At 53.8% G+C, this 27,859-nt stretch overlaps 1 protein-coding gene across 2 annotated transcripts; it reads right to left on the reverse strand.

Moving 5' to 3' along the window:
• Positions 1-226: 226 nt before the first annotated feature.
• On the reverse strand, positions 227-26,053 carry PLEKHM2 (pleckstrin homology and RUN domain containing M2). Of its 2 annotated transcripts, XM_034068062.1 has the most exons (20): positions 25,934-25,993; positions 15,019-15,125; positions 14,779-14,888; positions 13,924-14,023; positions 13,322-13,409; positions 12,663-12,849; positions 10,592-10,651; positions 7,899-8,133; positions 5,865-6,626; positions 5,536-5,605; positions 5,365-5,455; positions 5,001-5,065; positions 4,183-4,271; positions 3,481-3,613; positions 3,207-3,397; positions 2,848-2,913; positions 2,288-2,447; positions 1,886-2,065; positions 1,687-1,803; positions 227-1,344 (listed from the first exon to the last, which is right to left on the reverse strand). In XM_034068062.1, the coding sequence occupies exons 1-20, from the start codon at positions 25,991-25,993 to the stop codon at positions 1,207-1,209; spliced, it is 3,009 nt and encodes a 1,002-aa protein (XP_033923953.1). In that variant the 3' UTR covers positions 227-1,206. The 2 variants fall into 2 exon arrangements, with proteins under 2 accessions (XP_033923953.1, XP_033923954.1); XM_034068063.1 differs by lacking the exon at positions 10,592-10,651 and having other exon boundaries at positions 1,207-1,344; positions 25,934-26,053.
• Between the last annotated feature and the right edge of the window lie 1,806 nt (positions 26,054-27,859).

The raw sequence follows: 27,859 nt of genomic DNA on the forward strand, positions 1-27,859 counted from the left end.
TCCCAACAGGCAAGGAAGAGTTTGTGGGATGCTGGGGGCTGACCCTGTGGCTGTTTCCTTGTCTAGACTGGGACTATCTCCTGCATCACAGGAGATCAGGATGGATAATTCAGGGTTAATGCTGCTGGGGTTCACATCCTCATCTCTCTATCCTAACCCAATTGCTTCTCCCTGCCCCAAAGTGAAGCTGAGCATGGGAGGAGGAAGGAAGAGCAGTCCCCGGCGCTGGGATCTGTATTATTTATTTGGGATGGGGGGAAGGAAGCAGATGTATGTACATACACATTCAGTCACGTACGTTTCCTCCCAAAAAAGGCCCCATGAACATATATTACAGAAGGAAGGTCTCTGGATCGTTATTATTATTTAAAAGCTGGGGTTGTGCCCCAAGGGCTTGCTGTAGAGGGCAAGCGGTGACAGGTCCTCACTGGCCTTGGGGGCAGCGAGCTGAGATGGGGACGTGGTTGGTGACAGCCTTGTGACAACGTCCCTTGGAACACCTGAAGAACATGGGACTCACTCTCCTCTCCCCCAGCACACGGGGCCAGCATCCAAACCTCAATCTGGCTTCTGAGATCGTCTAAAACCATCCTGGCAGGATTTAAGGCTGATTTTTGGCCCTGGTCCTTCTTCCTTTAGCCTCAAACCTCATGGACAGGCTGGGGAGTGTTTTGGTGATGTCCGGATGCCCAGCGCAGGGTGATCCAGGAGGTGAAGGTGCCGCACTCGGTGATTGCATTAGCCAGGAGAAAACATGCACGGCAGCGATGTGTGTTCCCCATTCCACCTCCATGCCCCATCCCTGCTCTAAAATGAACAAGTCCTCTGCTCCCTGCTGTGACAGGGGGATGCTCATCCCCAGCCCACCTCACCCACACTATTTGGGAGATATTATTCCATGAAAGGCAAGTGACTTTGCCCCGTGGTCACTGGATGAGGAAGGTGGAGGCTGCACGGCTGGACAGGGAAAGGGGCCGGGCTCAGCCTCACCTCCTGCATGGAGAAGCGTCCGGTGGCTCCCCAGAACGTGCCACATGTCCCCAGCACAGTGGGGATGGGGTGCAGGGTCCTTGCCTGCAGGCACGATCCTGGTGGGGAGTGAGCGATGGCAGGAGGTGCTGGGGAGCCGTCGGCTGTGGGGCAGCTGGATACAGACCCTGCTCTCCCAAAATGGGCTCCCGGCATCCGTCCTCCCCCCGGGCAGGGTTAGCACCAGGGGTCCCGCTCCGCTCGCCCGCGGCAGAGGCTGTCGCTGCGCTGCCATGCGCTGTCAATGAGGCTCTGAGCATCCTCGCATTTCTTCTTGATGGCAGCATCCAGAATGGCTTTGTGCAGGAGGTCAACCTGAAACACACGTGTGGGGCAGTCAGGAGGGGAACGGGCCCCAGCCCTTGGTGTCAAACCACCCCAAAACCAGATGGCAAAGTCACTGTGTCATAAATACGGGTGACAGAGCTGAACCAGGTTATTCCCCTCACCAACTCTGGATGCTCATAGTCTGTTTTGCCATAGGATTTGGGTTCCAAATCTCCCATCCTGTGGTTATACAGACACTCTCTGGCTCTCCTGCCCTTTGTGGGGAAGCTGGGTTCACTCCACATGGAAAATTCCACCCCACCTTCCTCGAAGGATCCTGTTGGCCATTCCTCACCAGAGGAAGAGTGCGCTGCAGCCTCACCCACTCACCTGGTAGATGTTCCTCCAAGCAGCATTCAGTGCTGAGAGAAACCTCTCCAGTTCTGTAGTGCAACTAAAATAGAGGACCCAGGGGGGCAGGAACTGCTTGCTGTCCTGAGCAAACTCCTAAACACCAAGAGAGAGGCCGGGTGTTACCACTGTGTCCTCGCCCAGCCTGGGACAGCCATTCCCAAAGCACCACACTCACCAGGATACAGTACTCCTTGCCCGCCTCTGTGGAGACAGCAGTGATGTCTGTGAGCTCCATGGTGCCCAGCGAGCGGAAGAAGCTTGTCTGGCAGTCCTCATGGCATGTGAAAGCCTTCTCATCCGTCAGCACGAGGCAGCATGGGACACACGGCGTGGGGGCAACACCCTGGGGGATCACCTGCATGGGGTGGGAAAAGGGGGGTTTGAATCTGGCATGAAGGAGATGTGTCTCCATAGGGTGCTTCATGGGGAAAACCCTGCTGAGCAGGGGGAACACTGCCTCCTCCATCCCTGCCCAACATCCCTGGGCAGCTCCACACTCACAGAGCTGTGCTCCAGAGGGGCTCTGGGTGATGGAGGGTGTTGATGCACCCACACTTGGGGCCTGTCCCTGGCTCACCCCTTTGGAGACAGCCTGGCAGAAGTACTGCATCCAGTCAGCCATGTCCTCCTCGTTGTCGGCGCTCAGCTCCAGGGAGGGCCGGTCCGTCAGGATCACCTGGAAGGAGTGGGGCCGGTCGGTGGTGTTGGAGCGCCGGCATCCCCCGCACTGCTCACCGCTGGAGAGAGGGGGGAGGATGGAGATCAGCACCAGGGCAGCCTCAAAGCAGCCTCCCCAGCCCTCCCAGCGCCTGCTCCCCACAGGAGACATCCCCTGGGGTTGCTCCAAGGATGGCTTTGGTCTCTGCACGTCCTGCAGACCTGGAGTTGAGCACAGGGGAGGGCTCCATCAGCCCTTCAGAGGCCAAATCCCCATCAAAGGGCCCAGGAGGAAATGAGCCCATCTCCAACTGCTTGTACCGGAGCCTGAGCAAACAGGTATCTGCACCCAGCCAGGAGCAAGCAGGGAGTGCTGCAGCATGGTCTGGTTTGTGATGTACCTCAAAACACCCCTCTGAACACCCCAGGGAGCTCTGGATCCCCACTGGGTCTGGGTGCCACATCCTGCCAGCTGCTTACCCCATGTTGATGGAGAGCAGAGGGGTGACGTCCGTGCGGTCCGGGTATTGGTACAAGATCCCATTACTGCCAGTTGGGAAGATGAAAGAGATGGGAACTGGAGTCAGCTCAGCTCTGGCAACTGCACAAACATCCTTGGCCTCCGGTCTCACTGCCACTCCTGCCCTGCCCTCCACCCATGCAGCCCCATGGGGTTGCATTCCTGCTGCTGGGCAGCCACAGCTGGTGGTTTCATCCCCCAGCCAACAAGATGTGTCCTTGCCATCACCCAAACAGCTCCTGGGCAGCAAACTGGTCCCAGCACCTTCTCCAATGAGCCCTGGCTGACCCCACTCCTGACCCACAGCCCTGGCACCAACCTGAGCACCACAAAGCAGGTCTTCCACTGCTCCTTGCCCAGGTAGGAGGTCCCTGCCTTGTAGTGCAGGATGCCATCCTTGGTGACCGTGTTTTCAGTGGAGGCATAGCTGTTGCTGGCAGGTCCCAGAGTCTCATCCATGGGGTCTTCCCAGTGGACAAGGCCATAGAAACGCACAACCACGTTGCAGGCCTGCAGGGATCAGGAGAAGTCAATGGCAGGGAATCTCCCATGGGAATCTCCTGTGTAGCGATGGCTGCAAGGTCCACACTCACCTCGCACTTGGACTCCTGGGCCACAAACTTTGCAAGTGCCAGTTTCTCCATGGTGGCATCTGTGAGGATACTGGGGTACGGTGGCTCCCGGCACCCCTTGATCATGGCTGACTTCAAGGAGAGCAGGAAGAATCTGAGGAGAAGAGAGAGATCTCTATTGAGGCTGGGGCAGAGAGGATTCATCTTCTTCACAGGCACTTCCCTTCAATGTGAACCTCTGGTTTTCCAGACCAAAGGATCCCAAAATCAACCTGTGGACCAAGGGTGCAAAGTCTGAGCTCCAGGAAGGAGATGGGTGAGAGTAGAAGATGGACACTCATCCCAACACAGATCCAAGGCCTGAAGAGATCAGCTCCCTGAGCTGACAACATGCAGACAGACCTGGAGACGTGCCTTGAAACTCAAGGCCTTGTCCCTGTTCATTCAGAGGGACACAAAGAACACACAGTCTGCATGCCCAGAGCCCCGAGGCTGTCAGCCTGAGGGACAGGCTGACTGCTGTGTACATCCAGGGAAGATGCTTTGGGCTTAGCCATGCTCAAGGCATTCCCAGTTGCCTGCAGGGCTTAGCCGGTGGCATCAAACCAAACCCCAAACCCCCAGTGATGACAGACTTCATTGTTGAAGGGCTGCCACCAGGCTCCTGCATGCCCCAAGTCACCCAGGAGCAACACCACAGTTCACCACCCGGCCCCTGCTTACTCGGTGAGAGCCACGTCCGCGGTGTCGAGCAGGAACTGCTTCCTCCGGTTGGTGCACACCAGAGTCACCGTCTGCTGATCCAGCCCAACCTGTGCCACATAGGACGGGTTCAGGAAGCCAGGAGGGAGATGAGCAGCAACAAAGCAGGGCTGAACCTGGGTTCTGGCCCCATGGGAGAAGGGCAGAAGCTGCTCTGCTGCCCATGTGAAGACACGAGCGAGCTGGGCACCCGCAGAGGTGGGGTTTAGAACCATAGAATGGTTTGGGTTGGAAGGGATCTTAAAGCTCCTCTAGCTCCACCCCCTGCCACGGGCAGGGACCCCTTCCACTGCAGCAGCTGCTCCAAGCCCCTGTGTCCAACCTGGCCTTGAACACTGCCAGGGATGGGGCAGCCACAGCTTCTCTGGGCACCCTGTGCCAGCGCCTCAGCACCCTCACAGGGAAGAGCTTCTGCCTTATCTCCAACCTGAACTTCCCCTGTTTCAGTCTGAACCCATCACCCCTTGTCCTATCCCTACAGTCCCTGATGAAGAGTCCCTCTCCAGCATCCTTGTAGCCCCCTTCAGACCCTGGAAGCTGCTCTGAGGTCTCCACGCAGCCTTCTCTTCTCCAGGCTGAACAGCCCCAGTGTTCTCAGCCTTGAGGGAGGATCACTTCCAGCTCTCCCAGTCTCAAAGATTCATTGGTAAGAACACTCCCCATGGAGAGAGCACCTCTCAAAACCACCCTACTGTGATGCTTCTGACACCCCTGAGGTCAGAGGGGTGAGGACTGACCCCAACCCACCTCATCCTCCTCTCCCCAGGGGCTGCACTCACCGAGATGTAGTCCAGCTCATTGTAGGACACAGCCTCCTCCACCATGTATGGCTTCTCTGCAGCCCCTGGCACACAAACACAGAGCCACGTGAACGGGGGCAGAGGAGCCCAGCGCTGCCCGGATCCAGGTTGCTGCTCAGCAGCAGTGATGGACCCACAGACCAAGCTGTGTCCCAGGCAGCACAGAGCTGTGGCCACGTGTCCCAGGGCTGCTCGGGGGACAAGTCAACCTGAGCTTCCTACTGTGCCACTGCACCAGGGGACACGAGGGAACTGTCAGTGAAGGTACCGAGCTATGGTACCCTCATTTATGGGCAAGCCTCCCTCCCTGCAGCCCAGCAGAGGATGTCAGGATGGGATTTACCTTTCCGGATCAGGTACACGTAGCAATCCGTCAGCAGGACGTAAATCAGCTGCAGGTTCCCCTCCATGTGCCCAGTGCTCATCCGGATCATCTGTGTGGAGGGAGAAGAGCTCTCAGTGGATGCAGGCACAGAGCTGGTCCCTTGGGGGAGATCACCAGTGGCCACCTTACCCTGAACAACTGTTCCTCATTCTCCCGAAAGACATGGATCATCAGCAGGAGGAGATGGTTGTTATCCACTCTGAGAGACAGGAGAGGATGGACATAGTCATGGGGCTGGATGAGTCCAGGAAGGACAATCCCCTTCCTTACTGAACTTGTCCTTGATTTGGGAACCTTTCCACCCCCCCCCAGTACCTTCCCCTCCTGGCCCCTTGTACCTCCTCCTCATCCTGAAAAGGATGGGCTTTGCCCCCAAACCGAAGACAAAGGGAAAAGTGACAGCTTGAGCTCAAGATGGGTGGGAAGATGCTCTCCCTGCTGAGCAAACCCAGCCTCACCTGAACTCGGAGGGATGGGTCAGCTCCGAGGGGCTTCCCTGTCCTTCCTCCACCCCAGAGTCCTCAGCGCTGCTTGGGGAAGGGCTGGGCTGCTCCTTCTTGGGCTCACAGAGAGCCTGGGGCTCGGGGCTGTCTGTCTGGCCAGTCTGGGGCTCATCACTCGCCCTTCCAGACCCCTCTACTGCCCCAAGTGCTTCTCCTTCTCTGCTTTCTTCTTCAGGAGCCTCAGGGCTACCAGAAACATGTGGCGGTTGGCCAGGCCCTGCAGCGTCATGGTGGCCACCACCTGGTGCAGCAGCGTTTGGACTCTCGATGGTAAAGCGGTAGAAGTCCATGGGGGCTGAAATCCCCTCACTAAAGTCGCCAGAGGACGATCCATCCGGGGTCTCCCCTGGCGTGCCAGTCCGAAAGGACTGCCCGGGTGGCTCGAGGGGCACGCTCCAGGCACCGCCGGGGTCCAGCTGCCCGTTCAGCCTGTCCATCACCTTGCTCAGCGGCTGCCCCACGCTCTCCATGGACATGTCCTTCATCTCGGGGATGCGCAGCGCCAGCTGGCTCAGGGCAGAGCGCTCAGCACCCTCCTCCTGCCTGCCAGGGCCGGGCTCAGCGCCGGGGCCATCACCTCTCTGAGGCTCCTCTCTGTCGCTCAGCCCATTCACACCACTGTCACCGCTGGCCTCGGGTGCTGCAGGCGCTGGGGTGCTCACGGGCTCCTCGTGCTTTGCTTTCTTCTTCTTGCCTGTTTTCTTCTTCTTGGCCAACCTGCATGGAGAGACAATGAGAGATGTTCCTCGTCTGCGCCTGCTTAGGCTTTTGTGGCCTGGAGAGGGATCCCTTCCATAGAACCATAGGATCAAGCAGGTTGGAAAAGACCTTTAAGAACATCAAGTCCAACTGTTCCCCCACCACTAACCCATAGCACTGAGGGCCTCATCTCCACAGTGTATGAACACTTGCAGGGATGGTGGCTCCAGCCCTGCCCTGGGCAGCCTGTTCCAATGCCTGAGGACCCTTTGGGGACGGAATTGTTCCTCAGCTCCAGTCTAAAGGTCTTTTCCAGTAACCTTCCTTTGCAACTTTCCCTACTGCAGAGAACACTGTAGCCACACAGAGCCCTGTGTCCATGCCAGCCACCACAAGAGAAGCGAGCTACGGACACTGTTTCCTACCCATCCAAAAAGAACCAAGGTTCCAGTTGCCAGATTCAGCATCTGGGGCTTCCTTTCACTATGGAGGGGATCACAAATGGACATGGAACTAAAGTGAGGTGGGAGAAATCCCTGTCTGAGAGCAAGATGCTGGAAGGGAGGTTTCAAGAGGACATGGGAATGCCGTGTCCCTGCCTGCCAGAAGAGGGAGACGCAGGCTGAAAGGAATGGCACTCCGGGATTCCAGCTGTGGAAGTGTTCAGGCCTCCCATGGCCACCAAAACTGCTGTCAGGCCACTCTTGGCTGGGAAGTGAGTGCAGTGCTCCCCTTCCGGTGTGTGTGCACCATAACCCAGCTCCTGTCAGGAAGAACAGGGTGTGAGAACAAAGCACAGGCCTGCTGGGCTGGTTCTGGAGTGCCCCCGTCCTGGGCTGTGAGCAGACAGAGCCTTGAGCTCAGTCTGGGTTAAAGGCTCCAAGGGTCCCCTGGGGATCTCCTCTGGAAGAGTCAAACACAGGATGTAGGAAGCATCTCCCTCAACAGGTTTAACCACAGCTCATTGACAAACAAGAGGAAGGACGGGAGAGAAGATCTGAGACCTGGAGTTGCTGCAACCCTGCCACCAGCTGGAGAAAACTACAGCTAAAAGCTCCCAGCTTCCTCTGAGCTCTCTGATAGTGTCAGGCAAAGGTGTTTACGTTGAGCCAGGCTGCAGCTCTACAGACCCAAGGGATCAGCTCTGTTGACACAGGGCATCAGTTGGTGTCTAGAGGTATAAAACCACCTTCTCATGGTTGTACAAAGATGCTGTCTCCATTGGGCTACAATGGGTGGCACCATCAACACTCGGAGCCACGTTTGCAGGCCAGGCAGCTCTGTCCCTACCTGATGACTTCCAGCTCCGTGCAGCTCTCAGACTGGTCCGTCCCTTCAGGGGTGCCTTCTGCCTTCTCCCGGGAAGCCGTGTGCACTGGTGTGGTCTCAGTGGAGGATGTCACGTCCGATTTCTCCTCATTGAAGGGGTTGTGGCGCTGCGTTGGGCTCTTCACGGAGCCTTTGCTGCCGTTTGCCTCCGAGGCGGTGGAGCGCGGGCAGCTCAGCGTGTCTGTGAGGTCTCCATCTGCAAAGACAAGAAGGGAAGAGCTGGATTAACGTCAGCTCAGGCACCAGATCAAGTCAGATCAAGCAAAGCCGTGTGCTGGGGGCTTGGGGCATTATATGGTCACCACAGTGCTGGCAGTGACACCACCCTGGGTACCCACAGAGCACTGTCGCACCCCCTTAGTTCAAAGATTGCTGCAGGCAGCAGGCTGCTTGTGAGCAGGGACAGAGGCCAGCGTGCCACCAGCATCACTGTGCTTTGCACCCACTGCAATTCAGACAACACAGACAATAAGCTGGGATTTAGACATTTAGCTGGAAATAACAGCTTGGTCCCCAGGAGCCAGCAGCTGGATTAAGAAGTAGCATCCTTGGGAAGGAAGGAACTTGAAGGGTCTTGGGACCATGGTGCTCCTTAGTAAGATGCCACTGAGCCAACAAAGCTGCTGCCCCACATTGCTGCTTCTCCTCTGCAATGGGGTCTAGGAAGATGCTCACTCAGTAGAAGGGCAGGAATGGAGCCAGCCCATAGGGCAGTGATCCTTACAGAGCTGCCTGCTTGCATGAGACATACACAAGCTGGAAGTGTGCTGGAGGGCAGGACACAGCATTCACCAGAGTGTGAGGACAGCAGGCTGCACAGACAGGTCACAGCACAACCAGCTTCACCCATGTTAGTCTTCAGAGGGAAAAGGAGCAGTGGAGAAGGGCTACAGGAGTCATGCTCGGAGTTATCCATCCACAAAGTCACGGTTAAGGGAAGGTTATCCATGCCCTTCTCTTCCCCAGCACCCTTTGTATCCAAAGCCAAGTAGAAACCTCGTGCTAGGCAGGGAAACCCTGTCTGAAGGAAACCACAGCCCTACAGACTGGTTTGGGGTGCAGGGTTTGAGTAGGAAAATGAAACCTCTTCTAAACATCTGATAAAGGCAGTGGTGTTATGGCTGCTTTCAAAACACTGCTTTGCTCCTGCTGAAAAGCCTGCACTGAACATGGAGGGTGTGAAACTCCATCAGGGGACGTAAATCCCATGGTAAAGGGGAAATAAACCATTTAAAAGCTATTTCAGCCCCAGGCTTCAAGCCTGCATCATCAGAATGAATGTCACTTGCTAGTTCTGTTGAGACAAAACAATCTTTGACCAAAATATAGAATTTTACCCCAAAATGTGTTGAAAACAGGGATATGCCCCAATTTTCTTAACCTTCTTAACCTAATTCTTCTAGCTCTGTGTACAAAGAGCAAGGAATGCATCAGGACACTAACCTGGCAGGGTTTATAATGGAAGCTCTGGTACAGCCAAGGTTTGCTCAGCTCACCCATTCCAGAGCTGTGGTGGCTCACACTGGCACCACCTTGCAACCAGGACCTGCACAGGGAAGCTCACACAAAAGCCAGAGGGATTTTGGCATCCACTGGCTTCTCCCAGCCTGCAACCAACACAGTTACGCTGTTTGCTGGGTATTGGGTTTGGGAACATGGTTTGTACCCTCTCCATGGACACTCAAGCTTCAGGGACACATTAAACCATCTCCATGTGGTAAGAAGGAAGATGAGAAGGAGTGTGTTAGAGCCCAGGAGCAATCCACATGGAATTCAGGCAGACTTTCCCCAGATAATGAGGTGGTACCAGCCAAGGCAATTTGGACCCAAGGCTCCATCCAACTTTGAGCTGCAAAGGACAGAGCATGGGTGTATTTCCTCCAGAGGTAAAGCAGAGAAATCTCCTACTCCTGTGATATGTAAAGGATATGCACAGGAAGTGCATGTGGAGGAAGGAGAACAAGTTCCTCTAAAAAGGGCACATGCTCTTGTGCATAAAGGCCAGACATAGCTGACAAATTGGGTTTAAAAGTGGTAAAATAAAAAGAAGCATAGAGACCCAAACTGAGCAGAGCCATGTGTGGGTGTTGTGGGTTCAAAAGCTGTTTTGACACAGCACAGCAGGGTGCAAGGGAAACAAAACCTCCCAAAGCAATCCCTGCAAAAGGCCCCCAGTTAAAGAAAGCAGAATTAATTCAGCTGCTTTCCAGGGCTTTCAGGATATCAACAACTGGATCAGCTTTTCCATCAGCATCCTGCGTGCTTAATCCCAAAGAGGAGATGTACAGGAAGGTCAGCTGGCATCTCATGCTCATTTTGGGCAGTGATTTGGAAGCTTTTCTTTTGTAACCTGGTCTAGAAGACACAGAGGCATCATCAGCGGCAGCAAAACATCCCTCTGCTCCAGGATACACACCAGATGAGCATGCCTGCATGCACCAGGAGCTGGGGAAAGCTTTGCATGTGGCCTCATAGATGAGACACAAAACCTCCCACCCTGGGGGATCTTGTCTGCTCCTTTCTGCTTCTACTGAATTCCATCAAGATGCAGCAGTTGCTTGTGAAAGAACTGAACTGGGAAGCATGCAGCGAGCTACAGGTGGCAGCAATGCAGAGAGAAAACCAAAAGGCTGTAACAGATGAGTATGTCCCACCTTCCCAGTCTCTGCTGGGCATGGTCTGCATTGCTGGAAAGACATCTCCAAAATCATAATCTACAAAAACGAGGGATAAAACTCAGGATTAGAAATGCAAGTAGTGGGGAGGGAGAAGGGACAGGGGAGAGTGTGAGGGGGATGTGGGGAGGGAGATGGGAAAGGAGAGAAACAAAACAATTTTCCACTGATATCTGAAACTCATGAGAAAATAGTTAGGGAACATGGATGCAAATGGAAACCAACTGCACCAACGGTTGTTCCTGTGGGATGTCTGTGTTATGGGAGCTACCAGCGAGGGATGAAGGAAACTAAAACAGAAACATGGTCATGTCATGGCTGGGATCCCTTCTGGGAAGCAATTTAGTCAATCTGTGCCTCAGTTTTCCCTCCTCACACCTACCTCCCACAGATACTGTCATGTTTGACCCATTAATGTTTGCAAAGTGTGATTAAAGGGAAAAACTTGTCCACTAATCCTAAAATCCCCAACTCCACCTACACTTGCAGGGTAGGGAGATGCTCCTGTTGAAATGATGAGCAGTGAAACAGCTACTGAAGTTCAGTTCCTCCAAGCAGGAGGCTCAGGCACCTCCACTGGTCCTGGTCCTTCCACAGAGGATGGCATTTCTGCATCACCACTGAACACTTCTATGCCCAGGGAAACTGAGACACAGATCACAACCGCTGCCCGGGCACATGGGATAGCTTGTGATGATGCCAAATCCAAAATGTAGCTCCAAAATCTCTTGGATCTCTACCCCAAACCCCTCTTCTCATGAGCATTAAGCCTCCATCCACCACAGGGGCTAGAGAGCGTGGCCTATCCCAAGTGACACCCCTTGCCCAGTCAATAGGAACAGGCAGGAGACTTGCTGGCACCAAGACACGTTCTGCTGAGGGAGGAACAGGAATGCAGGCCCAGGGCATGCTGCAAGAACTAAAACTGCTGCTTATGTCAAACCCCTGAGGACAGAGAAGCTTCTTCCTGAGACTTTCATTGCAAGGCTTCTCATGCTGTCTCCACCTGGGATCCTGGAGGTTTGGCATGGGAAGTCCTGGGAGGCAAAGCCTTCCACACTTACAGCATGAGTGCAGATGTCATGGGTGAGGCCAAACCAGGGCTGTGCTTCAAAGTCCTTCGCTAAAGGATGCTAACGCCCATTCCAGGCTGTTCCTTCCCAGCATCTTTAATGTCTGCTCTTTCTATCTTACACATTAAAGGCAACTGGGGGACCCTTGTCTCAGAGGGAACCCATTTGTATGTGGACTCAGTCCTGAATTTACTGCACCCGGTTCACAGCACTCATCACTCCATCTATTCCTTCCAGAATCCCCTGATCTTCTTTTGTCCAGACTGACATCCAAAAGGGAACAGGGGTAATGTATTTTGGAGCTGTTCCTTCATGTGAACATGCTTCATGCAGGGCAAGAGCTCCCTGCTCCAGCCTGAAGCAGGTTAAGGGCACAGGCACAAAGTATGTCTCTTCCTTCCATCAGGAACAACATCAACATCCAGCCCCCTCTGATAGGGATGAGGGGATGAGTAGGACAACTTATCACACTGCTCAAGTTAAGATGCATAGAGGGAAAACCAGCACCTCTGAGCCCACTGGCTGCCTTTTCCTCAGACTGCAGACATAGAGAAAAATCCCTGGCAACTATTCCCCACCACCTACATCATATGTGGGTCTCTGGACTGCAAAAGAAGCAGTTCAAAAAGGTCCTCTGCAGCTCTGTGTGCCTGCTCTGAACTGGAAGGCACATTCAGATAGGGGCATGGCTTTCATTCCATGGGCAAATTTCTCCAGTTCTTGCTAAAACAGCCGCAGGGTGGAGAGGTGGCCTGAGGTGACCAGCAGGGAACATCCTCCTCTCCCAGTCTGAGGCAAAGGGGCTGTCCACAGTCTGAGTCCAAGCACCTCCCAAGGCAAGGCAGGAGACACTCACAGCCTAACTTCTGGGTCTCTTGCTTTGGTCTTTTCCAGCCCATCATTTGCTGCCTCATCCAGTCTGACAGCTCAGCCAGAGGGGATGTGAGAGTACATCCCATCTTCAAACAATCACTGACCTTCGCTGGATGGAGCAATGGCACTGTCATCCCATTCCAGGTTGGTGGAAGTGACTGAGTTGAAGGAGTTGAGGGACAGGCTGTCTGAGCCATGCACGGAGCTGGGCAGACGGTCCTCAAAGTCTAGCAGGTACTGAGGCTTGTAGTAATCTGGCATGTATGGGGCTAGATCCAGGTAAGGAGCATCCTGCAGAGAAGAGAGCACGGGGTGAGTCAGGTTCTGAGTCACCACACAGTTATTAGCAGTTGAAATGATGGGACTGTCCTTGGACGTCCTCTGAGTGCCCATTTCTGCCTTTCAGAGGAAGCCCAGCGGCTCCACTGCGACACCAAGGGTTTGCCAGTGGCTTTGTGTTCACCTGGAGGGACTCCAGCATTTCATGCCACACTTGCAGAGCTCAGCTCCTCTACTCTGCCACGCTGCCCTGCAGCTGCCTTGTTTCTCTCCTGAACAGTGCAGAGCAATAGGGATAAATCCCACTGCTGGATCCCCAAAGACCCCAGCCTAAAGCCTTGTCTAAAAGTGGCACCTTCATGTTCTCAGCTGGAGGCCAACAAGAATGTACAACCTGGAGCAAGGAGCAGGACCCATAGCACCCAGGCCTCCCCCTGCCCCCATACATGCTCCCAGAGCCAAGAGAAACAAGTAAAACACTCACCAGATCCAAGTCAAAGCGGATGAACTCCAGCCCAGACACCAGTGTTAAGAACAAGGTCAGATGATCGTGACTGCAAACCAGGGCGTTCCTGCAGCATGGATTGAACAAAAGAGCTTTAGAGATGTGAGAAAGAAACAGCTTCAAATGCCCTTCTGTTTTCTTGGTGGTGTGTCTCTGAGCTGCCCTATAAACTGCCCCAGAGCTGTGACCCTGCTGTCTGCCTCCTAAGAGCAGTGTCAAAGCTTAAGGGCAGATGTGTGCAGCTCAGAGCACTCACACATCCACTGTGCGCTGTCCCCAGCCAGGCAGATTTCCAGGTATCAACCAGAGCTGGGTCCCAAGAGCTCAGCAGCTCCTTGGAAAACATGGAAGAATATAAACAGTACATCTGGGATGGGGAGTAAAAACAGTCACTAGGAGAGATGCTTGTAGGCTCTCTTACAGGACAGAGTGCTCGCAACTGGGACCTTTAAATTAATCATGCAAAACCCACAAAGGAAAAATCAGACCCTGATCAACTGCTTGTTCCCCACTGACAAATTAGGGCTGGCTGCTGAGAAGGGATGCCCACCAGTGCCCAGACTAGGAGCTGGGATACTCACTTGACATAGTACTTGTGCAGCAGGCTTAGGTTCTCCTGAAACAGCCTCAAGTAGCTTTCCAAGGAGTTCTCATTGAGGGCTAAGTACAGCCATGCCCGGCCTGAAAACAAAGCAGCAGAGAGATTCATTTGTGGAGAACTACCTGAGAAGTGAAGCAAGCCCAGAAATAACCATGAATCAGTTAAAACACGTCAGATCATCCATTCACATTGGTATCATTCCAGGGAAGCAACTGACCACTGGGGAAATCTGGCGGAAAAATGCCAGTGGGAAGTGAAGAGGCAGATTTGTGATTTGGAGTGGGAATGGGAATAAGAGCCTGTGTGGTAGCTGGTTGAGAAGCAGACACACAGTTGTGTGTCTCTAGCAAGATGGGAGCCCTGTGGGCATCTCCAGGGATCAGGAAACAGGAGAGATGGAGGAAGAATCACTCTAAATCAACACAGGAGCAGTATGAGACATTACACACATTCTGGTGCAGAGGTGATGGGGGAGTCTGTGCTCAGCTCCACTCTCACCAGTACGGGCTTGGGAGACGAAGGGTGTTGGGATAATCAAAGCAGAGAGGAGGTCTCTGGGCACCGTCCTGTGTCAAAAGCAGCCTCGATGGTCCCAAACATCCACTACAGACAACTTGCAGCAGGGGAGAAGCAGCATCAGGCACCTGATCCTGAGGCACGGTGCATACGGTTAAGGCAGGACTCCCACCTCCTTGGCCCTGAGCTGCCTGCTGCCTCCCTCACTCTGCTGCAGCCCCAGCCCTCGACCACATCAGCACAACCTGCCTGGGCCTCTGGTCAGATGTGCCCAGACCTATTTGCCCTCAGAGCCAGGGCAGTGTCTGTGAGCACTTACTGCGCCCCAGGTTGGTGGCCACGTGCTGAAGCACCTCTATCTGTTTGATGGCTTCTCGGCGGGTGAAGTGAACGACCAGCACCCAGTAGCCTGAAGAAAGATCCTGCAGGCTGCAAGAAAGAAACCCAGAGGAAGGTTAAGGAAGGGCATTGTTACCTCCATCCCAGTGACTGCCTAGATGGCTTCCCCAAACTGAGGCTACACGCTGGGTGAAAAGCACCCCAGCAGCTCCACACTTACCCATAGAGCAGGGCATGGTCCAGATGTTCACAGAGACGCTGCAGGACCTTGTCATGGTTCCTGATGGCCGGTGTCTCATCTTCACAGGCAGCAAAGTAGCTCTGCAGCTGCAAAAGGAAAAGATGAAACGGCTGAAACACCCTTCCACAGCCCACTGAGGAGGCAGATGGAGATGCCAATGCACTCACAGGCAGCATTAACTAGCTTTCTTTAATCCCTCAGCTCGCTAAACCTTGATGCAGGTTACTTACAGGGTGTAGCAACTGGGTTTAAGAGTACCCTAAAGGCAGTAACTCACAGGAGAACCTCACCCATAAAGACTCATCCACATTTCAGAGACAGGCCAGCAGCGTGGCTGTGGCTGCACAACCAACTTCCCTGTGTGCTGAGCAGGCTCAGAACCTGCTGTGCTGCACAACCTGCTCCTTTACAGCCAATGCTGCAGTGGGGTTCTGGTGATCCTTCTGCAGTGGTGCAGCCATCACAAAGTGGTTCAGAACAGAAATAACTCTGAGCTCTGTTTTTGGCTCTGCCATGGACAAGTCCCCTCCTCAGTCTCAGGGCCTTGCCATGGGAAAAACCTGGCTGGGGAGAGACGTTGCTTCCAGGTAGGAAGGATGCTCCAAGTCCAGCAGTTAAATCTGTGTGAAATCTCAGCATCTTGAGAAGAGACAGAGGTTTTCCTGCTGCAGGTGGCCTGAGGGAGCACCACGATGCTGGGTATTGATGCCAGGCAGCGGAGAGCTGCCCTGGACTTTCAAACACAGGCTGCCAGGAATTGCCTGGCCACACAGCAAGGGGACTCAGAGGGTGCAGAAGGCACTGGATACAGACAGAGCCATGTGCTGCTGCAAAAACTGCTAGAAATCCTAGAAATCCACTTACCCCCAAATCCTATATCCCTTCCCAGCTGACCCACCAGCCTCCTCCTGCCCCTACAGCTTACAGATCTATTTAGGTCCCCGTCTCACACATACTTGGCATTCAGGCAGGGAGATTACTCACGAGGGATGTAATCTCAGCTCTATACCTTTATTTGTCTGGCTGGTGACAAGCTGAAACACAACACATGAGCCACAAGTGCAGTGTTTTAGTGACCTTCTTTGCTAAAGCTCACCAGTTACGTGGTAGATTTAAAAAACAACTTGTGCTGGTTGAGTCCAATCTGTCCCTAAAAAACTGCTTTCTCCTCTTTGATTATTACTAGAGGCAAAGAAGCTGCTTTAGAAACACCATCCCATCTCCATGTAAAAGTTATCCAGGGGACACAGAACACCCCATGGCCCCTGGAAAACTGTTCCCAACAACACTCTTGAAAATAGGAGTAGATCTAACTCCAACACCCTCCCTGCTTGAAGGGTGAATGCCTCTAGAGCTCTTAGGTAAGACGGGAGAGCCAGGCGTGTTCCTGCACGGAGCTGGTCCCAGCCCTTACGTGGGAAAGAACTGCTGAGCCCAAAGAATCATGGCCAAATTCCCACATCCCATTGCACAGTGCACATGAACCTGCCCCGTCCCAACTAATCCAGAAGGTAAACCCCTGTGGAAGGAAACAGGCAGCAGTGTTTCAGCTGCAGAGCCACTGGGTGCTCTGGTGATGCACAGATACTCTCACAACACTCAGGTGAGACCCAAAGCATTGCAGCTCAGCAGCTTCCTGGGAGGAAACTGTCCCAGAGGATTCACACTATTAACAGGCAGCCCAGACACAGGTAGGGAGGAGAATGCCCTAAATTCCCACTATTCCAGATCTATTTCAGGAGCTACCTGGAGCCTGTGTTTTAAACTGTAGCAAGGACAGCAGAGATAAAACAGTCATAATTCAGAGCCGTATCCCTCAAGCAATGGATAGATTAAACTCCAGGGGATGCTTTCCCTGGAGCTCACTAAAATATCCCACTTTGGGGGAAACTGAGGCAGGAAGCAAAGTCCCTGCCATACAGACATGATTTGAAGGCAGCAATACCTATCTTGTCCCAACCAGGCCATCGCCTCTGCAGAGAGCTTGGGTACCCTTGCAGGAGGGTGCCTGTCCTGGGTGTTTCTGCAGGCTCTGTGCTGGTTTGAGGACAGCAAGGAGGAAACAGAACTAAACCAGGCCCTCCACTAGCTTACACTAAACCCAAGCAGACCCTCAGCACACAGCTTGGCGAGGGCATCCTGGAGGAACTTGGAGCCTGTGTGTGCCACTGACTAGAGGAATTCCCCGTGACAGAGACACTCTGAGCCTGAGCAGCAAGAGATGAGCAAATAGAAACATTTCCTCTTTTTCCTTTCCTTCCTTCCCCCAAAATAACTTACATGTTTGTTCCAGTCCTTCCACCAGGCAGGTCACAGCTCCCAACCCTCTTCATTGCTACACAGACCGACCTGCTCCCCTCATCAGAGGATGCAAGCCCTGACTCTCATCTCAACATCTCCCAACACTGAGATGCAACCAGGAATTCCTAAACCCCAGATTTCTCTTTCCTTGAAAAGCTGAATCTTCCGCCATGAAGGGATCTAGGGTTTGAAGGGCTCATTCTGTGTTACAGTAAGGCTTGCTGTTACTTTTAGTTGCTCTGCCAGAAGCATGCAGCCTCCTGCTCCACACAAACCAGCTACCCCTGCACTACACCCTCTTCCTGGGGTGGCTGTTGGAAAACCCAGCCCCATAGTGATGTCCACAGCAAACCTACCCAAAAGACTCAAGTCTGTCCCTTTGCAATGCCAGGAGGCAGAGGATGAGCTGGTGTGACTGTGCTTTGCTCAGCCATGGGGTCACACCAGCCCTGTGCACATGGGACCCTGCAAGGGGGAACCGCACTCAGCAGTTTCAGATCTGGATCTGGGCACTCCAAGTCATGGCATTTTAGGAGCTGTCAGTCACAGGGATGTGCACCAAGGGCTCATCCTATCCATAGGCATTAAGTTGTGCTGCCACATTCCTACACGGTGCTGTGTCAAGACACAGTGATGTTTCCAGCGTCCCATCATCCAACAGCTTACAGCCCAGCAAAGGATATGCACAGCTTGCAACAGCCCCACAATGAGTTTGGCCAGACAAATCCCTGCCAAGGCACCACGTGTCCAGGGAGGAAACAAGACAGAAGCCTCAGGGCCTCCAGGGTTGAGTCATCCCTACAGCGAGGGTGGGGAGAGGCTGAGAATTGCCAAAGTTGATGGGGAGGCATTTTTGGCTTGGGAAGAAGGATGAAGAGGAAAGGTGAAGTGAAACAGCTGTCCCAGTTGGGGAACAAAATCCAGTTGCATCATATCCCAGAACAGGCCTGGAGCTGGCCTGCTCCCAGATCCACCTAGCTGGAAAGTTGTAGGAACTATGACCACGAGCATCTTGGTGGATGCTGACTGTGCAGCACAGGCAGGAGCCATGTGGCACTGCCCTGACAAAAAGGCATTTCCATGCAGCATTTAATTCCCTAAATCACTATAAACCACAAATGAACAATCTGAAACCAACCTCTCCCCAATTACAGCAGATGGACCTGTTTGGGAGGTGGTGACCAAACATTATGAAGCATCCACAAAGCAGCTCCCTGCCATGCCTGGGCAGTGAGCCAGGCTGGAAGAAGGGAGAATCAGGATGGAGCCAAGGAACCAGGTTAAAAACATGAACCAAACGTGACACTGGTCACTGCTGGGCTGTCCTGAGAGATGCTTTTTCCCTCCTCTCCTCTGTGCTCCAAATGCAGAGGGAAGGGTTGAAGGTTGGCTCAGACATGGACTCATGTGGGGCATTGGTGAATGCCTCGAGCCCTGTCCCGGGGTTATTTATAGACATTCCTGTGGCCAAAATAAGCACTGTTGGTGTGCAGGAGGCATCTGACACCGAGAGCACGCTGCAGCCGGCTGGGTCCCTGCACCGTGGGACAAACCCACTTGGGTGACCTGGTTACGAAAGCCCAAACACTCGAGGCAGGTGAATTAAACATTCCTGAGAGGGAAGCAGGGCAGAGGGTGTTTGTCCAAAGGGAACAGAGCTGGTTTGCAGGGGGGGAGCACGAGGCTTGCGCTCCTTCCATCCCACCTGGCTCCCATTGAGGAGAAGGTGGATTTAATTGCTGTTTATCCATCACGAGCTGACTGTGCAATGACCACCACACCCCATGCTGGCACGCACCAGGAAGGATCATTCCTTGCACAATTTTAGGACCTCTTAATTGCACCGTTCTCAGAGCGTGAAGCTCTCCAGGCCCATTCACAGAGCTCCTGTGCTGCAAGGGATGCCAACAAACACGCTGTCAAGTCCATTCCTCAAATCCAGTCATTCTCATGGTGCTCCTTTGAAATCATTCCAGAGTTTCTAAAACCTTATGGGAATACAGAGCCTCCTTACCCTGATCACAGCTGGCCACAACCCAACCTCCATCTCTGCTCCATAAATCCGGCCTGCAGGTGTTTCACCAGCAGTTTTCTGACACCAACTTCACCTCCCTTGTTCTGCTTGTCCCTGACAGGACAGACATGGCACAAGGAAAGTAAACCCCCCGACCTACTGCATTTCTTCAGGTCCCCAAGCATTGCGCTCCCAGCATGGGGAAGGTGAGGGGTGCTCTGAAACCCACAGCACATGGGCTGCTGAGGGGGTTTCCTCAGCTGCAGGAATGCAAAACTAAAGCAGTAACCACAGAGCAGCAAGTGGGCAGCCAGAACCTAACAGAAGCCTTTTCTCTGCCTCAGTTCTTCTCTCCCATCTTCCCCAGCAGCTGAAAGATGCCTTCTCCAAGCTAACAGGCAGGGGTTTTCTTTGAGGGCAGTATTTCAGAAGCCATCCAGGCAGGCAGCTGGAGATGCAAACAAGACCCAAACCCCAAAGCCTGCTCCCAGGACCTGATTCTTCCACCAACTGGACAAGGATGGTGGCATGTATAACTACCACACTGCACAGATGGAACTCTCTGCAAGAGCAAGCCCACATGGTTTCCTGTGAAGGCAGCCTGCAAAGCTAACAGGGATTGAAATCATACTGATTAAGAACCAGCTCTGGGCCCTCAGTCTGGGGCTGCACCCTCAGGAGCAAGCCTGGAGCTCCAGGAAGCACCAAAAGAGGTGGTGGGTGATTGACCTTGTCCCAAGCAAGCAATGGCAGCTCAACCCCAAGGGAAGTGGCAATGGGAAGGGATAGGACAGACACATAAAGGTATGAGAGAAAGCACTCTCATATCTGCTCAGGGGAGTACAGCCAAACAATGGGAAGTACATAAAGAGGTGACTGAACTACTCTGTCTGGAAGCCTTCTGGTCTTCCCTAAAAGCAGGCTGAATTTTGAGGCAGGGATGTTATTCTCTTGTAGAACTCAAATCCTAAAGCTTCAGCTCTGGCAGCATGGTTTGGAGCTTGCATATATGATCTGACTCAACATTTCTTACAACAAGCTTCCAAACCAGTGTGAGTCTCAGTGCCCAGTGTCCATCCCAGATTTAGGTCATCTCGCCTGGATCTTGTGGCTTTCCCAATGAAATACATCATCACACTCAAGAGTGTCAGCATGTTGAAGGCACCACAAGTGATGCTGGAGCAGCCTGGAGAGAAACAAGAATATGCTTGTAATGTGCACAGACAGGAACCTGAAAGAGGTGAAGCTGAAACCCACAGCAAAGATGCTTCATGGCTGGAGACACAGAGCTCTGAAGCATTTGCAATCCAGCACCAGGAAGGCTGTCACCTCATGGGACACGTACACTCGTCAGCTTCAACAGCCCCAAGGCTTTTCCAGGGCTTTCCTTCATTGCTTCCAAGCAGCAAACCTTGCAGCAGGCTGGACCCGTGCATGGCTCAGCAAAGGACAGGATCTCTTCCAGCGGTGACACTTGCTTCCAAGTCACAGGGAGCATCCTGTTCCTTTTGCTTGTGCGCTGCAAGTCCTTGTAAAGGTGCTTCTCTCCAGAGAGCTGCTGTTTACTCACACCCTGAGCATTTGCTGCTATAAATCTCTCCGCATCATCCAAGTCCTCTGCAGTTATTCCAGTTACTCCTCTTGGACCAGGTTATCAGCGGTAAGGAAAGCTGAAATCACTCAACAGCAGTTGTGCAATCAGAGGCAAAGAGGCTCAGAGGCATCGCTGCAGCTCCTTGTACAAACCCTCTGCCAAAATTCAGCCTCCTAAAGCAGCTGCTCTCCAGTGAAAGGCTGTGTTAGTGGTAAAACAAGTGGGATGTTTTCTCCCCAAAAGGCTATCATAGCCTTGTCCACCAAAAGAAACAGAGCTCATTTTGAGAAATGCCTCCCTGGGTATGAGACAAGCATCACTTCAGGTACCTGCAGAATCTAATCCCCTTGCAAGCGTGGGTGATGAACCTCATATCATCACCAGACCTGTCCCAGGATGAGGCAACAGGAATTGCCAAAGACAGAAACTTTGAAATCCTCAAGCAACTCAGGGAACACACAGCTGTGCTCTCGGCAGAACCACAGCAAACGGCTTCATTCCCTCATCAGAGAGTGGCAAAGCTCTTAGAGGACCACCAAAACACACAGTGTAGGAGCTGCAAGCGTTCACAGGCTCTTAAAGCACCTGAGAGATCCCTGTGTCTTCATGGCTGACTTCTGAGCTGTGGGAGGTTGCTGCTGGCTTCAGGCACAGGCTTCTGGCAGCTGGCAAACCTGGTACATGTGGTGAAGGAGCATGGCAGGACTTCTGAAGTCAATCCCTGCTATGTGCTCCCCCCAGCAATAACGGATGTGGCCTGGAGCAAACACAAGCGAGGAGAAACACCCTGGCAGAGATAAACCCCCTGCGATCTCAGAGCCAGTGAGGTGCCCCTCAGCAGGAGGCAGGAGACAAATCACTGCTTGGCTATTTTCACATCTCCAGAATTGCCACCTCTGTGTCATGGCAGCTGGACTGGATCAATCCACCCAGCCAGAGGTGAGCACATTCCCCATGAGATTTGAGGAGGGATGCTCCATTCCAGTGCTACCTGCTCCTCTCCAGGACACTGGGGCACTAAACCATCCCCAAATCTATCGTCCCTCACCACACAGGAGAGGCAGAGATGTTGCACGGGTGTTGCTGAGGGAGCAGGGGAAACTGCAAAGGCATTTCAATGGTACAAATCTGAGCCGGAGACAGGCAGAGAAGGCACAGCATTAATTCACTGAGAGGGAAGTGGAAACCTTCCCAAAGTCATGCACAAACAGAGCAGAGCCAGGGCTTTTGGCAAGAACTCCTGCAACATCAGCAAAAACCATCACTCCACCTGATTGACATGCACCAGGGATCAGCTGCTCTGGGGTTCATGGGAATGTGTGTCCTTCAAAGCCAGTAGGAAAGCCTGAAAAACAGAGGAGAGCCCCAAAATCCTGGATTCTGATCTCTTCTTTTGTCTTATATTGAGCTCCTGAGTTGCCAACAATAAGTGTTGTTTGAGGACCTGGCATTTTCCCCACCTAATCGCAGGCAGGACAGCAGTAAACCTCTCTAGAATACAAACCATTTACACTACCAGCTTTAGCATGGACCAGGTCACTTGTGATAGGTTCTAGCTATCAGGAGATGTTGGCCAGGGATGGGTATGAAGCTGTTGGCATTTCTCACATGCTTATCAAGGTAAGAGTTCAGCTGGGAGGCACCAGGAGGCAGTTCTCACCCCACTGCTGCCATGCACAGTAGCATCTCCTAGAAGAAAACAAGCGCGTGAGTGAACAAAGGAGAGGACGCACAGAAAGGGGTGAATCCACACTGAGTCATAACTTGTCCATCTCCAGCCTTCTGCCTCAATAAAGCCCTAATCCTTTAAAAACCTTAAGGGTTAGGCGCCAATTTGCTCAGTAACTTGTGGTGGAGCACAGCCTGGGGCAGGAAGCTGCATGAGGGAGCACTGGATGGGAAAGGGGAAAAGAAGCAGTCACAAGGCAAAAGGAATGAGCCCTCAGCATCACTGTCCATGTGTGCAGAAAGCAAAACCCTCTGAATTAACTTACATCTGCCAGAGAGGACAAGCTCTGGATGGGAAATCAACACCATGCTCACAACGTCCTTGGGTGCATGTTGGAATTGATGCAGGGACCCCCCTCATCAGTGCTAATGTTTCCTGACCTCTCCTGAAACCAAAAGCAGAAACCTCTGACATGTCTCCAGCTGGACAGGCAAATTTTGTCCAAATTGGATGTTTTGCCTCTCTCTTTGCAGAGCCCTGATCTCAGACCTCTGCTCTCGCATCTCTACAGTCAACAGCACCATTACCACTGATCTCTGAGGTACAGGTGAAGTACAAGAACGGTCCAGATCTTGGGTACCACAGAGACCCCCTCTGGTTTGTAACTTCCCTCTCCAAGCAGGTTTGTGACCCAACCTTTTCCAGTTGGCTTTCATCCCTCAGCTATTTCTAGGAAAATAAGGGAGAAACAGCCCTGGTTACTGAGGCTCGAGGGGTTCACTTGGATGAAAGCACTTTTGCTGCTGTTGATTCATAGAGAATTCACTCAGTGCTTGTGCTCAGAGCCCACTCTTGAATTTAGAAGTCTCCTGTGGAAACTGAAGCTGCACCCAGGTAAAGCCACAGCCACAGAGCTCTGTGGCACAGACCCTGCTGCTCATTGCCTTCCCTGTCTGAGGCAGAGGGAAGCTGACAAGTGTCTGGATGGCTTTCCCTGGGCCACTCACTCAAATGAGGCATTTTTTTCTGTGGCTGCTGCTCAAAGCCTGACCCCATAACCAGGAACCTCAGCCTTCAGTGGGAGTTTGCCCCAGTTTAACCAGTCTCAAGGTAGGGTTTAGTCCTGGCTGACTTCTGAAGTTACATCTAACCTGTAGCCCACAGGCTGAGAGTCCACAAACTCCTCTGAGTCTGAAACCAAGGAGTGAAAACCCTATTATCATCTGGCCAAAAAGCAGTGTGGAGAGGTGTGACCATCACCACAAACACATCCAAAGCCTCCGCTGCAGCACTCCAACCTGTAACAGTGGTGAAAGTAAGGAGTGAGCAACCTACACAGTGAGGAAGCTTCTGAAATGAGAGCAGAGATACTCTGAAACCTCCTCCATGCCCCATGGTGCAATCCCAGCCACAAGGAGTTACCCAAGAGGGACCCAGAGGTAGGGAGAGGAAGATGAACGAGAACAGGATTTCCCAGCACATATATGTACCTGCTCTCCTCACCTACTGCCTTACTGTTCCAACTGACATGGAGTGAATGGAGAAACACCAGGGTCTTGAGCTCAGAGACATGTGCTACGAAAAATCGGTGGCTCCAGAGCTGAAGGGGGCAATGTCCCTGAGGAAGAACTGCATCCTGGGGTAAAGCCAGGGATGTGCCAGCACTGGGCTCTCACTATGTGGCTGAGTTCCACTGGGATGGTGTAAGGAAGTCCATCAGCATGAGGCTTCATGGAGGTTCCTGCATTTCCCTGAGCTTCCTTGCTCTGAAGGAGAAAGCCAAAGAGGCAGGACTGGAAAAGCCCCAGATCCCTCTCCACCCCTGGACCAAGGCAGAGATTGAGGCAGAGGAGTGCTGGCAGAGCTGTAGCTGTGGAGTCCTGTTCAAGTACAGTAATCACTAAAATAAACAACAGGCTGGGTTTATAGCATTTCCAACAGGGATCCTCCAAGGATTTGCTGAATGTAAGGAAGTGATGTGCAATAAATCCTACATGCTAGTAGTGTGTTTTTATATAGCTGGGGAAACTGAGGCAGCAGCTCTGCAGAGCACTGTAACAGGGCTTGGAGCAGGCTGAACATCCACTGATTTCCAGGTCGATGAAAGAGTATCCCGAGTTTTCAGAGGCCAGAAAGGTGAGAGAGCAGAGGGCACAGTCACCCATGAAAGAAAAGAAGATGGCTGGGAGAGGTTTGCACATTGCACATCCATCCTGCATGCCAGAGGCGATGTCAGACCATCCCTTTCATAACAGTGCTGGGAATTCACTGGTGATGGTCTTCACAAAGACAAATTTTCATGGATGAAACCCGTGTCAGGACACGCTGCAGAGCACAGGAAAACTCCTATTCCATAGGGCAGCAGAAACCCAACAACCACACAAATGTCAGCGAGTCCAGAGGAACTTCCCTGCTCCAAAAACTTGGGATGAAAACAAACAAGACCCCCCCATTTACCTCCTCCAACAGAGCTTGAATCCCTTCTCTAGGAATGCTGGAGCTCACACGTGGACCAGGCAGGACACATGCTCCAACTGAGACCTTTCAGCAGCCCCTACAAGTCACTGCAGCCACCCAGAGACTCCAGTGTCCTGGGCCCCTCCGTACATCCAGGCACTACCCACCAAAGGGATGGGCTTTACCAAACGCTCCCACCAGCAGATGCCAGGGGCAAGGAGCAGGGCAGGGGATGATGGAGTATGAGCACAGGCATCTTCAGAGCCCTTGTTTTGAAGGCACAGCCCAACCCATGGGTATGAACCACACGTCCCCTGTGTCCATGGGGAAAAGATTCCAGGCACATCCAAGGCACATCCCTGGCTGGAGGGAGCACCCCTTGGAAGAGGGTTTCAGGCTGGACTCATCCCTCAGTAAACAGGAAAAGGGATCCCAGCCGCATCCTGGCCACAGGAGAACGAAACCCACGGACAAGGGGGAACTCCAGGATATCCCAACCAGCAGAGACTGAGGCTCTGGCAGGGTGCACCAGGGGAGATCCCGCACTCCCAGGGGTACCCCAAGGCACCAGCATTGAGGATGCTTCCATCCCTAAAGGTTTCCCAGCCTCTGCCAGGGGGGTCCTGGACCCCACGCTCCTGTCCCAGAGCATCCCTCAGTGCCTTGGGGTACCCCTAGGCCCCTTCCTCTGGGGTCTGCAGGTGGGTCCCAAGGCACTGACCTTCAGCCCCACATATCTGGGTGTCCCCAGCCCCACAGCGCCATCAGAGGGGCGGCCAAGGGGTGTCCCCATCCCCGCGCCCATAGCAAAGGCCGGAAGGTGCCTGCCCGGCCCCGCAGGCCGAGCCCCTCCGCTCACCTTCTTGACGGAGAGGGAGATGTTCTCCAGGATGCGGTCCTTCACCTCCGCCGGCTCCATGGCGCTGCCGCCCGCCCGCCGCCTCGCCCGCCCGCCCGAGGGCCGCCCCCCTCGCCGGGCCCTGTCGCCTCCCCGCCGCCGCCGTGCCCCGCCGGCGGGCTCCGTGCTGCCGCTGGGCCCGGCCCGGCCCCGGCCCGGCGGCGGGGTCGGGGCCGTGGCCGCCGCTCAACGCTCCATGGCCGCGCCGGGGCCTCCCGCGGGGAGGGAGGAGGGAGCGGAGCCGGAGCCGGAGCCGGAGCTGGGGCCGTGCTCGTGACAGGCGCCGCGCTCCGGCAGGAACTGAGGTAAAACGGGAACGGGAAGAGCGCTGCCCGCCCCCGGCTCCGGGACCGCCCCCCCCGGCAATAATGGCGGCCGCGGGGACACCCTGAGGTGGGGGGGGAAGATGGCGCTGGGTCCCTGAAGGGGCAGTGAGGGAGCACGGGAGGGGTGTGAGGGGACATCGATGCTGTGGAACCCCAGCCTGGGTTGGGTGCCAGGGACCTTGAAGCTCCTCCAGTTCCAGTGTCTGCCGGAGGAGCTTTAAGGTCCCTGGCACCCAAACCAGGCTGTGGCCGGTGGGAGATGCTGTTTGGGACTGTCATGACCCAGTGAGGACATGACGGTGGGTCCTTCACACTGAGGGGACACGAAGGGATGGCAATGGTGGTGCTGCCTGCTGAGAGGACAGCCTCTGGCTTTGCTGCTCTGAGGGGTGCTGGCAGCGCTCAGCCCCAAAGGAGAGGTGCTCAGTGGTGAAATGGGGGGTGCAGATGGTGTCCCATCACCTGGGGCTGCAGCAGCGATTCCTCTGGTGCCAGCAGCCTCGAGCAGGAGACTGCTGAGGTTCATGTGGGAGGAGAAGCTGCATGGAGACCTCAGAGCAGCTTCCAGGATGGGAAGGGGGCTATAGGGGTTCATTAGGGACTGTAGTGACAGGACAAGGGGTAATGGGTTGAAACTTAAACAGCAGAGGTTTAGATTGGATCTAAGGAAGAAATTCTTTACTGTGAGGGTGCTGAGGCACTGGAATGGGTTGCCCAGGGAGGTTGTGAATGCTCCAACCCTGGCAGTGTTCAAGGCCAGGCTGGACAGAGCCTTGGGTGCCATGGTTTAGTGTGAGGTGTCCCTGCCCATGGCAGGGGGGTTGGAACTGGACAAGCTTAAGGTCCTTTCCAACCCTAACCATTCTATGGTCCTGTGTGCTTGGTGGGACAGCACCTTGGAGCCAACAACGGGGCAGGTAAGTGTGGCTCAAGCCCAAACCTCCAACAGTGGGAAAAGGTCCTTAAAACCCCCTCAGCATCACCAGGCACAGGCAGGAGTTGGTGCAGAGGCTTAATGGGGGTGTTTTAGGAATTAAAAGGTAGAATTAGTAATAAACTCACCTCCTCACCCAATGTGAAAGGTCCCAGTGGGGACCTGGGACTGCAGCTGACAATGGAACTGAAAGTAAAAGCAATTCAAAAAGGAAGAGCTGTCAGGGATGTTCCCTGTGCCATTCCCACCCCTTCCTCTGTAACGAACCTGTTGGAAGGGAAGGGCTGAGCCAGGACCTGGATGGAGAAAGCACACCAGCCCAAGCCTGCTCTCACCCTGCGGCTGCAGGAACGGCCCAGCCAGTTCAACAGCTTTGGAAAGCCTGGTTGGAATTCCCAGCGGAGGGATGAGCGCAGCTCCTTGGTGCCTGGGTTAAAACTGAGCCAAACCATGCGAATCCCCTTTGCTCCCGTCCCCAGCAGCAGCTGGAGATGCCAGCAAGGATCAGGACAAGGGAAGAAGGTAAAACTGCTGCTGAGCTGGGGGAGCAGGAAACATCCCACTACAATGACTTGGGAGCAGTCCTGAGCATGAAACATTCAAGCCTGATCCCTAACAAGTCATTGG

Source organism: Melopsittacus undulatus, chromosome 12 (genome assembly GCF_012275295.1).
Source record: "Melopsittacus undulatus isolate bMelUnd1 chromosome 12, bMelUnd1.mat.Z, whole genome shotgun sequence".
NCBI classification, from domain to species: Eukaryota; Metazoa; Chordata; class Aves; order Psittaciformes; family Psittaculidae; genus Melopsittacus; species Melopsittacus undulatus.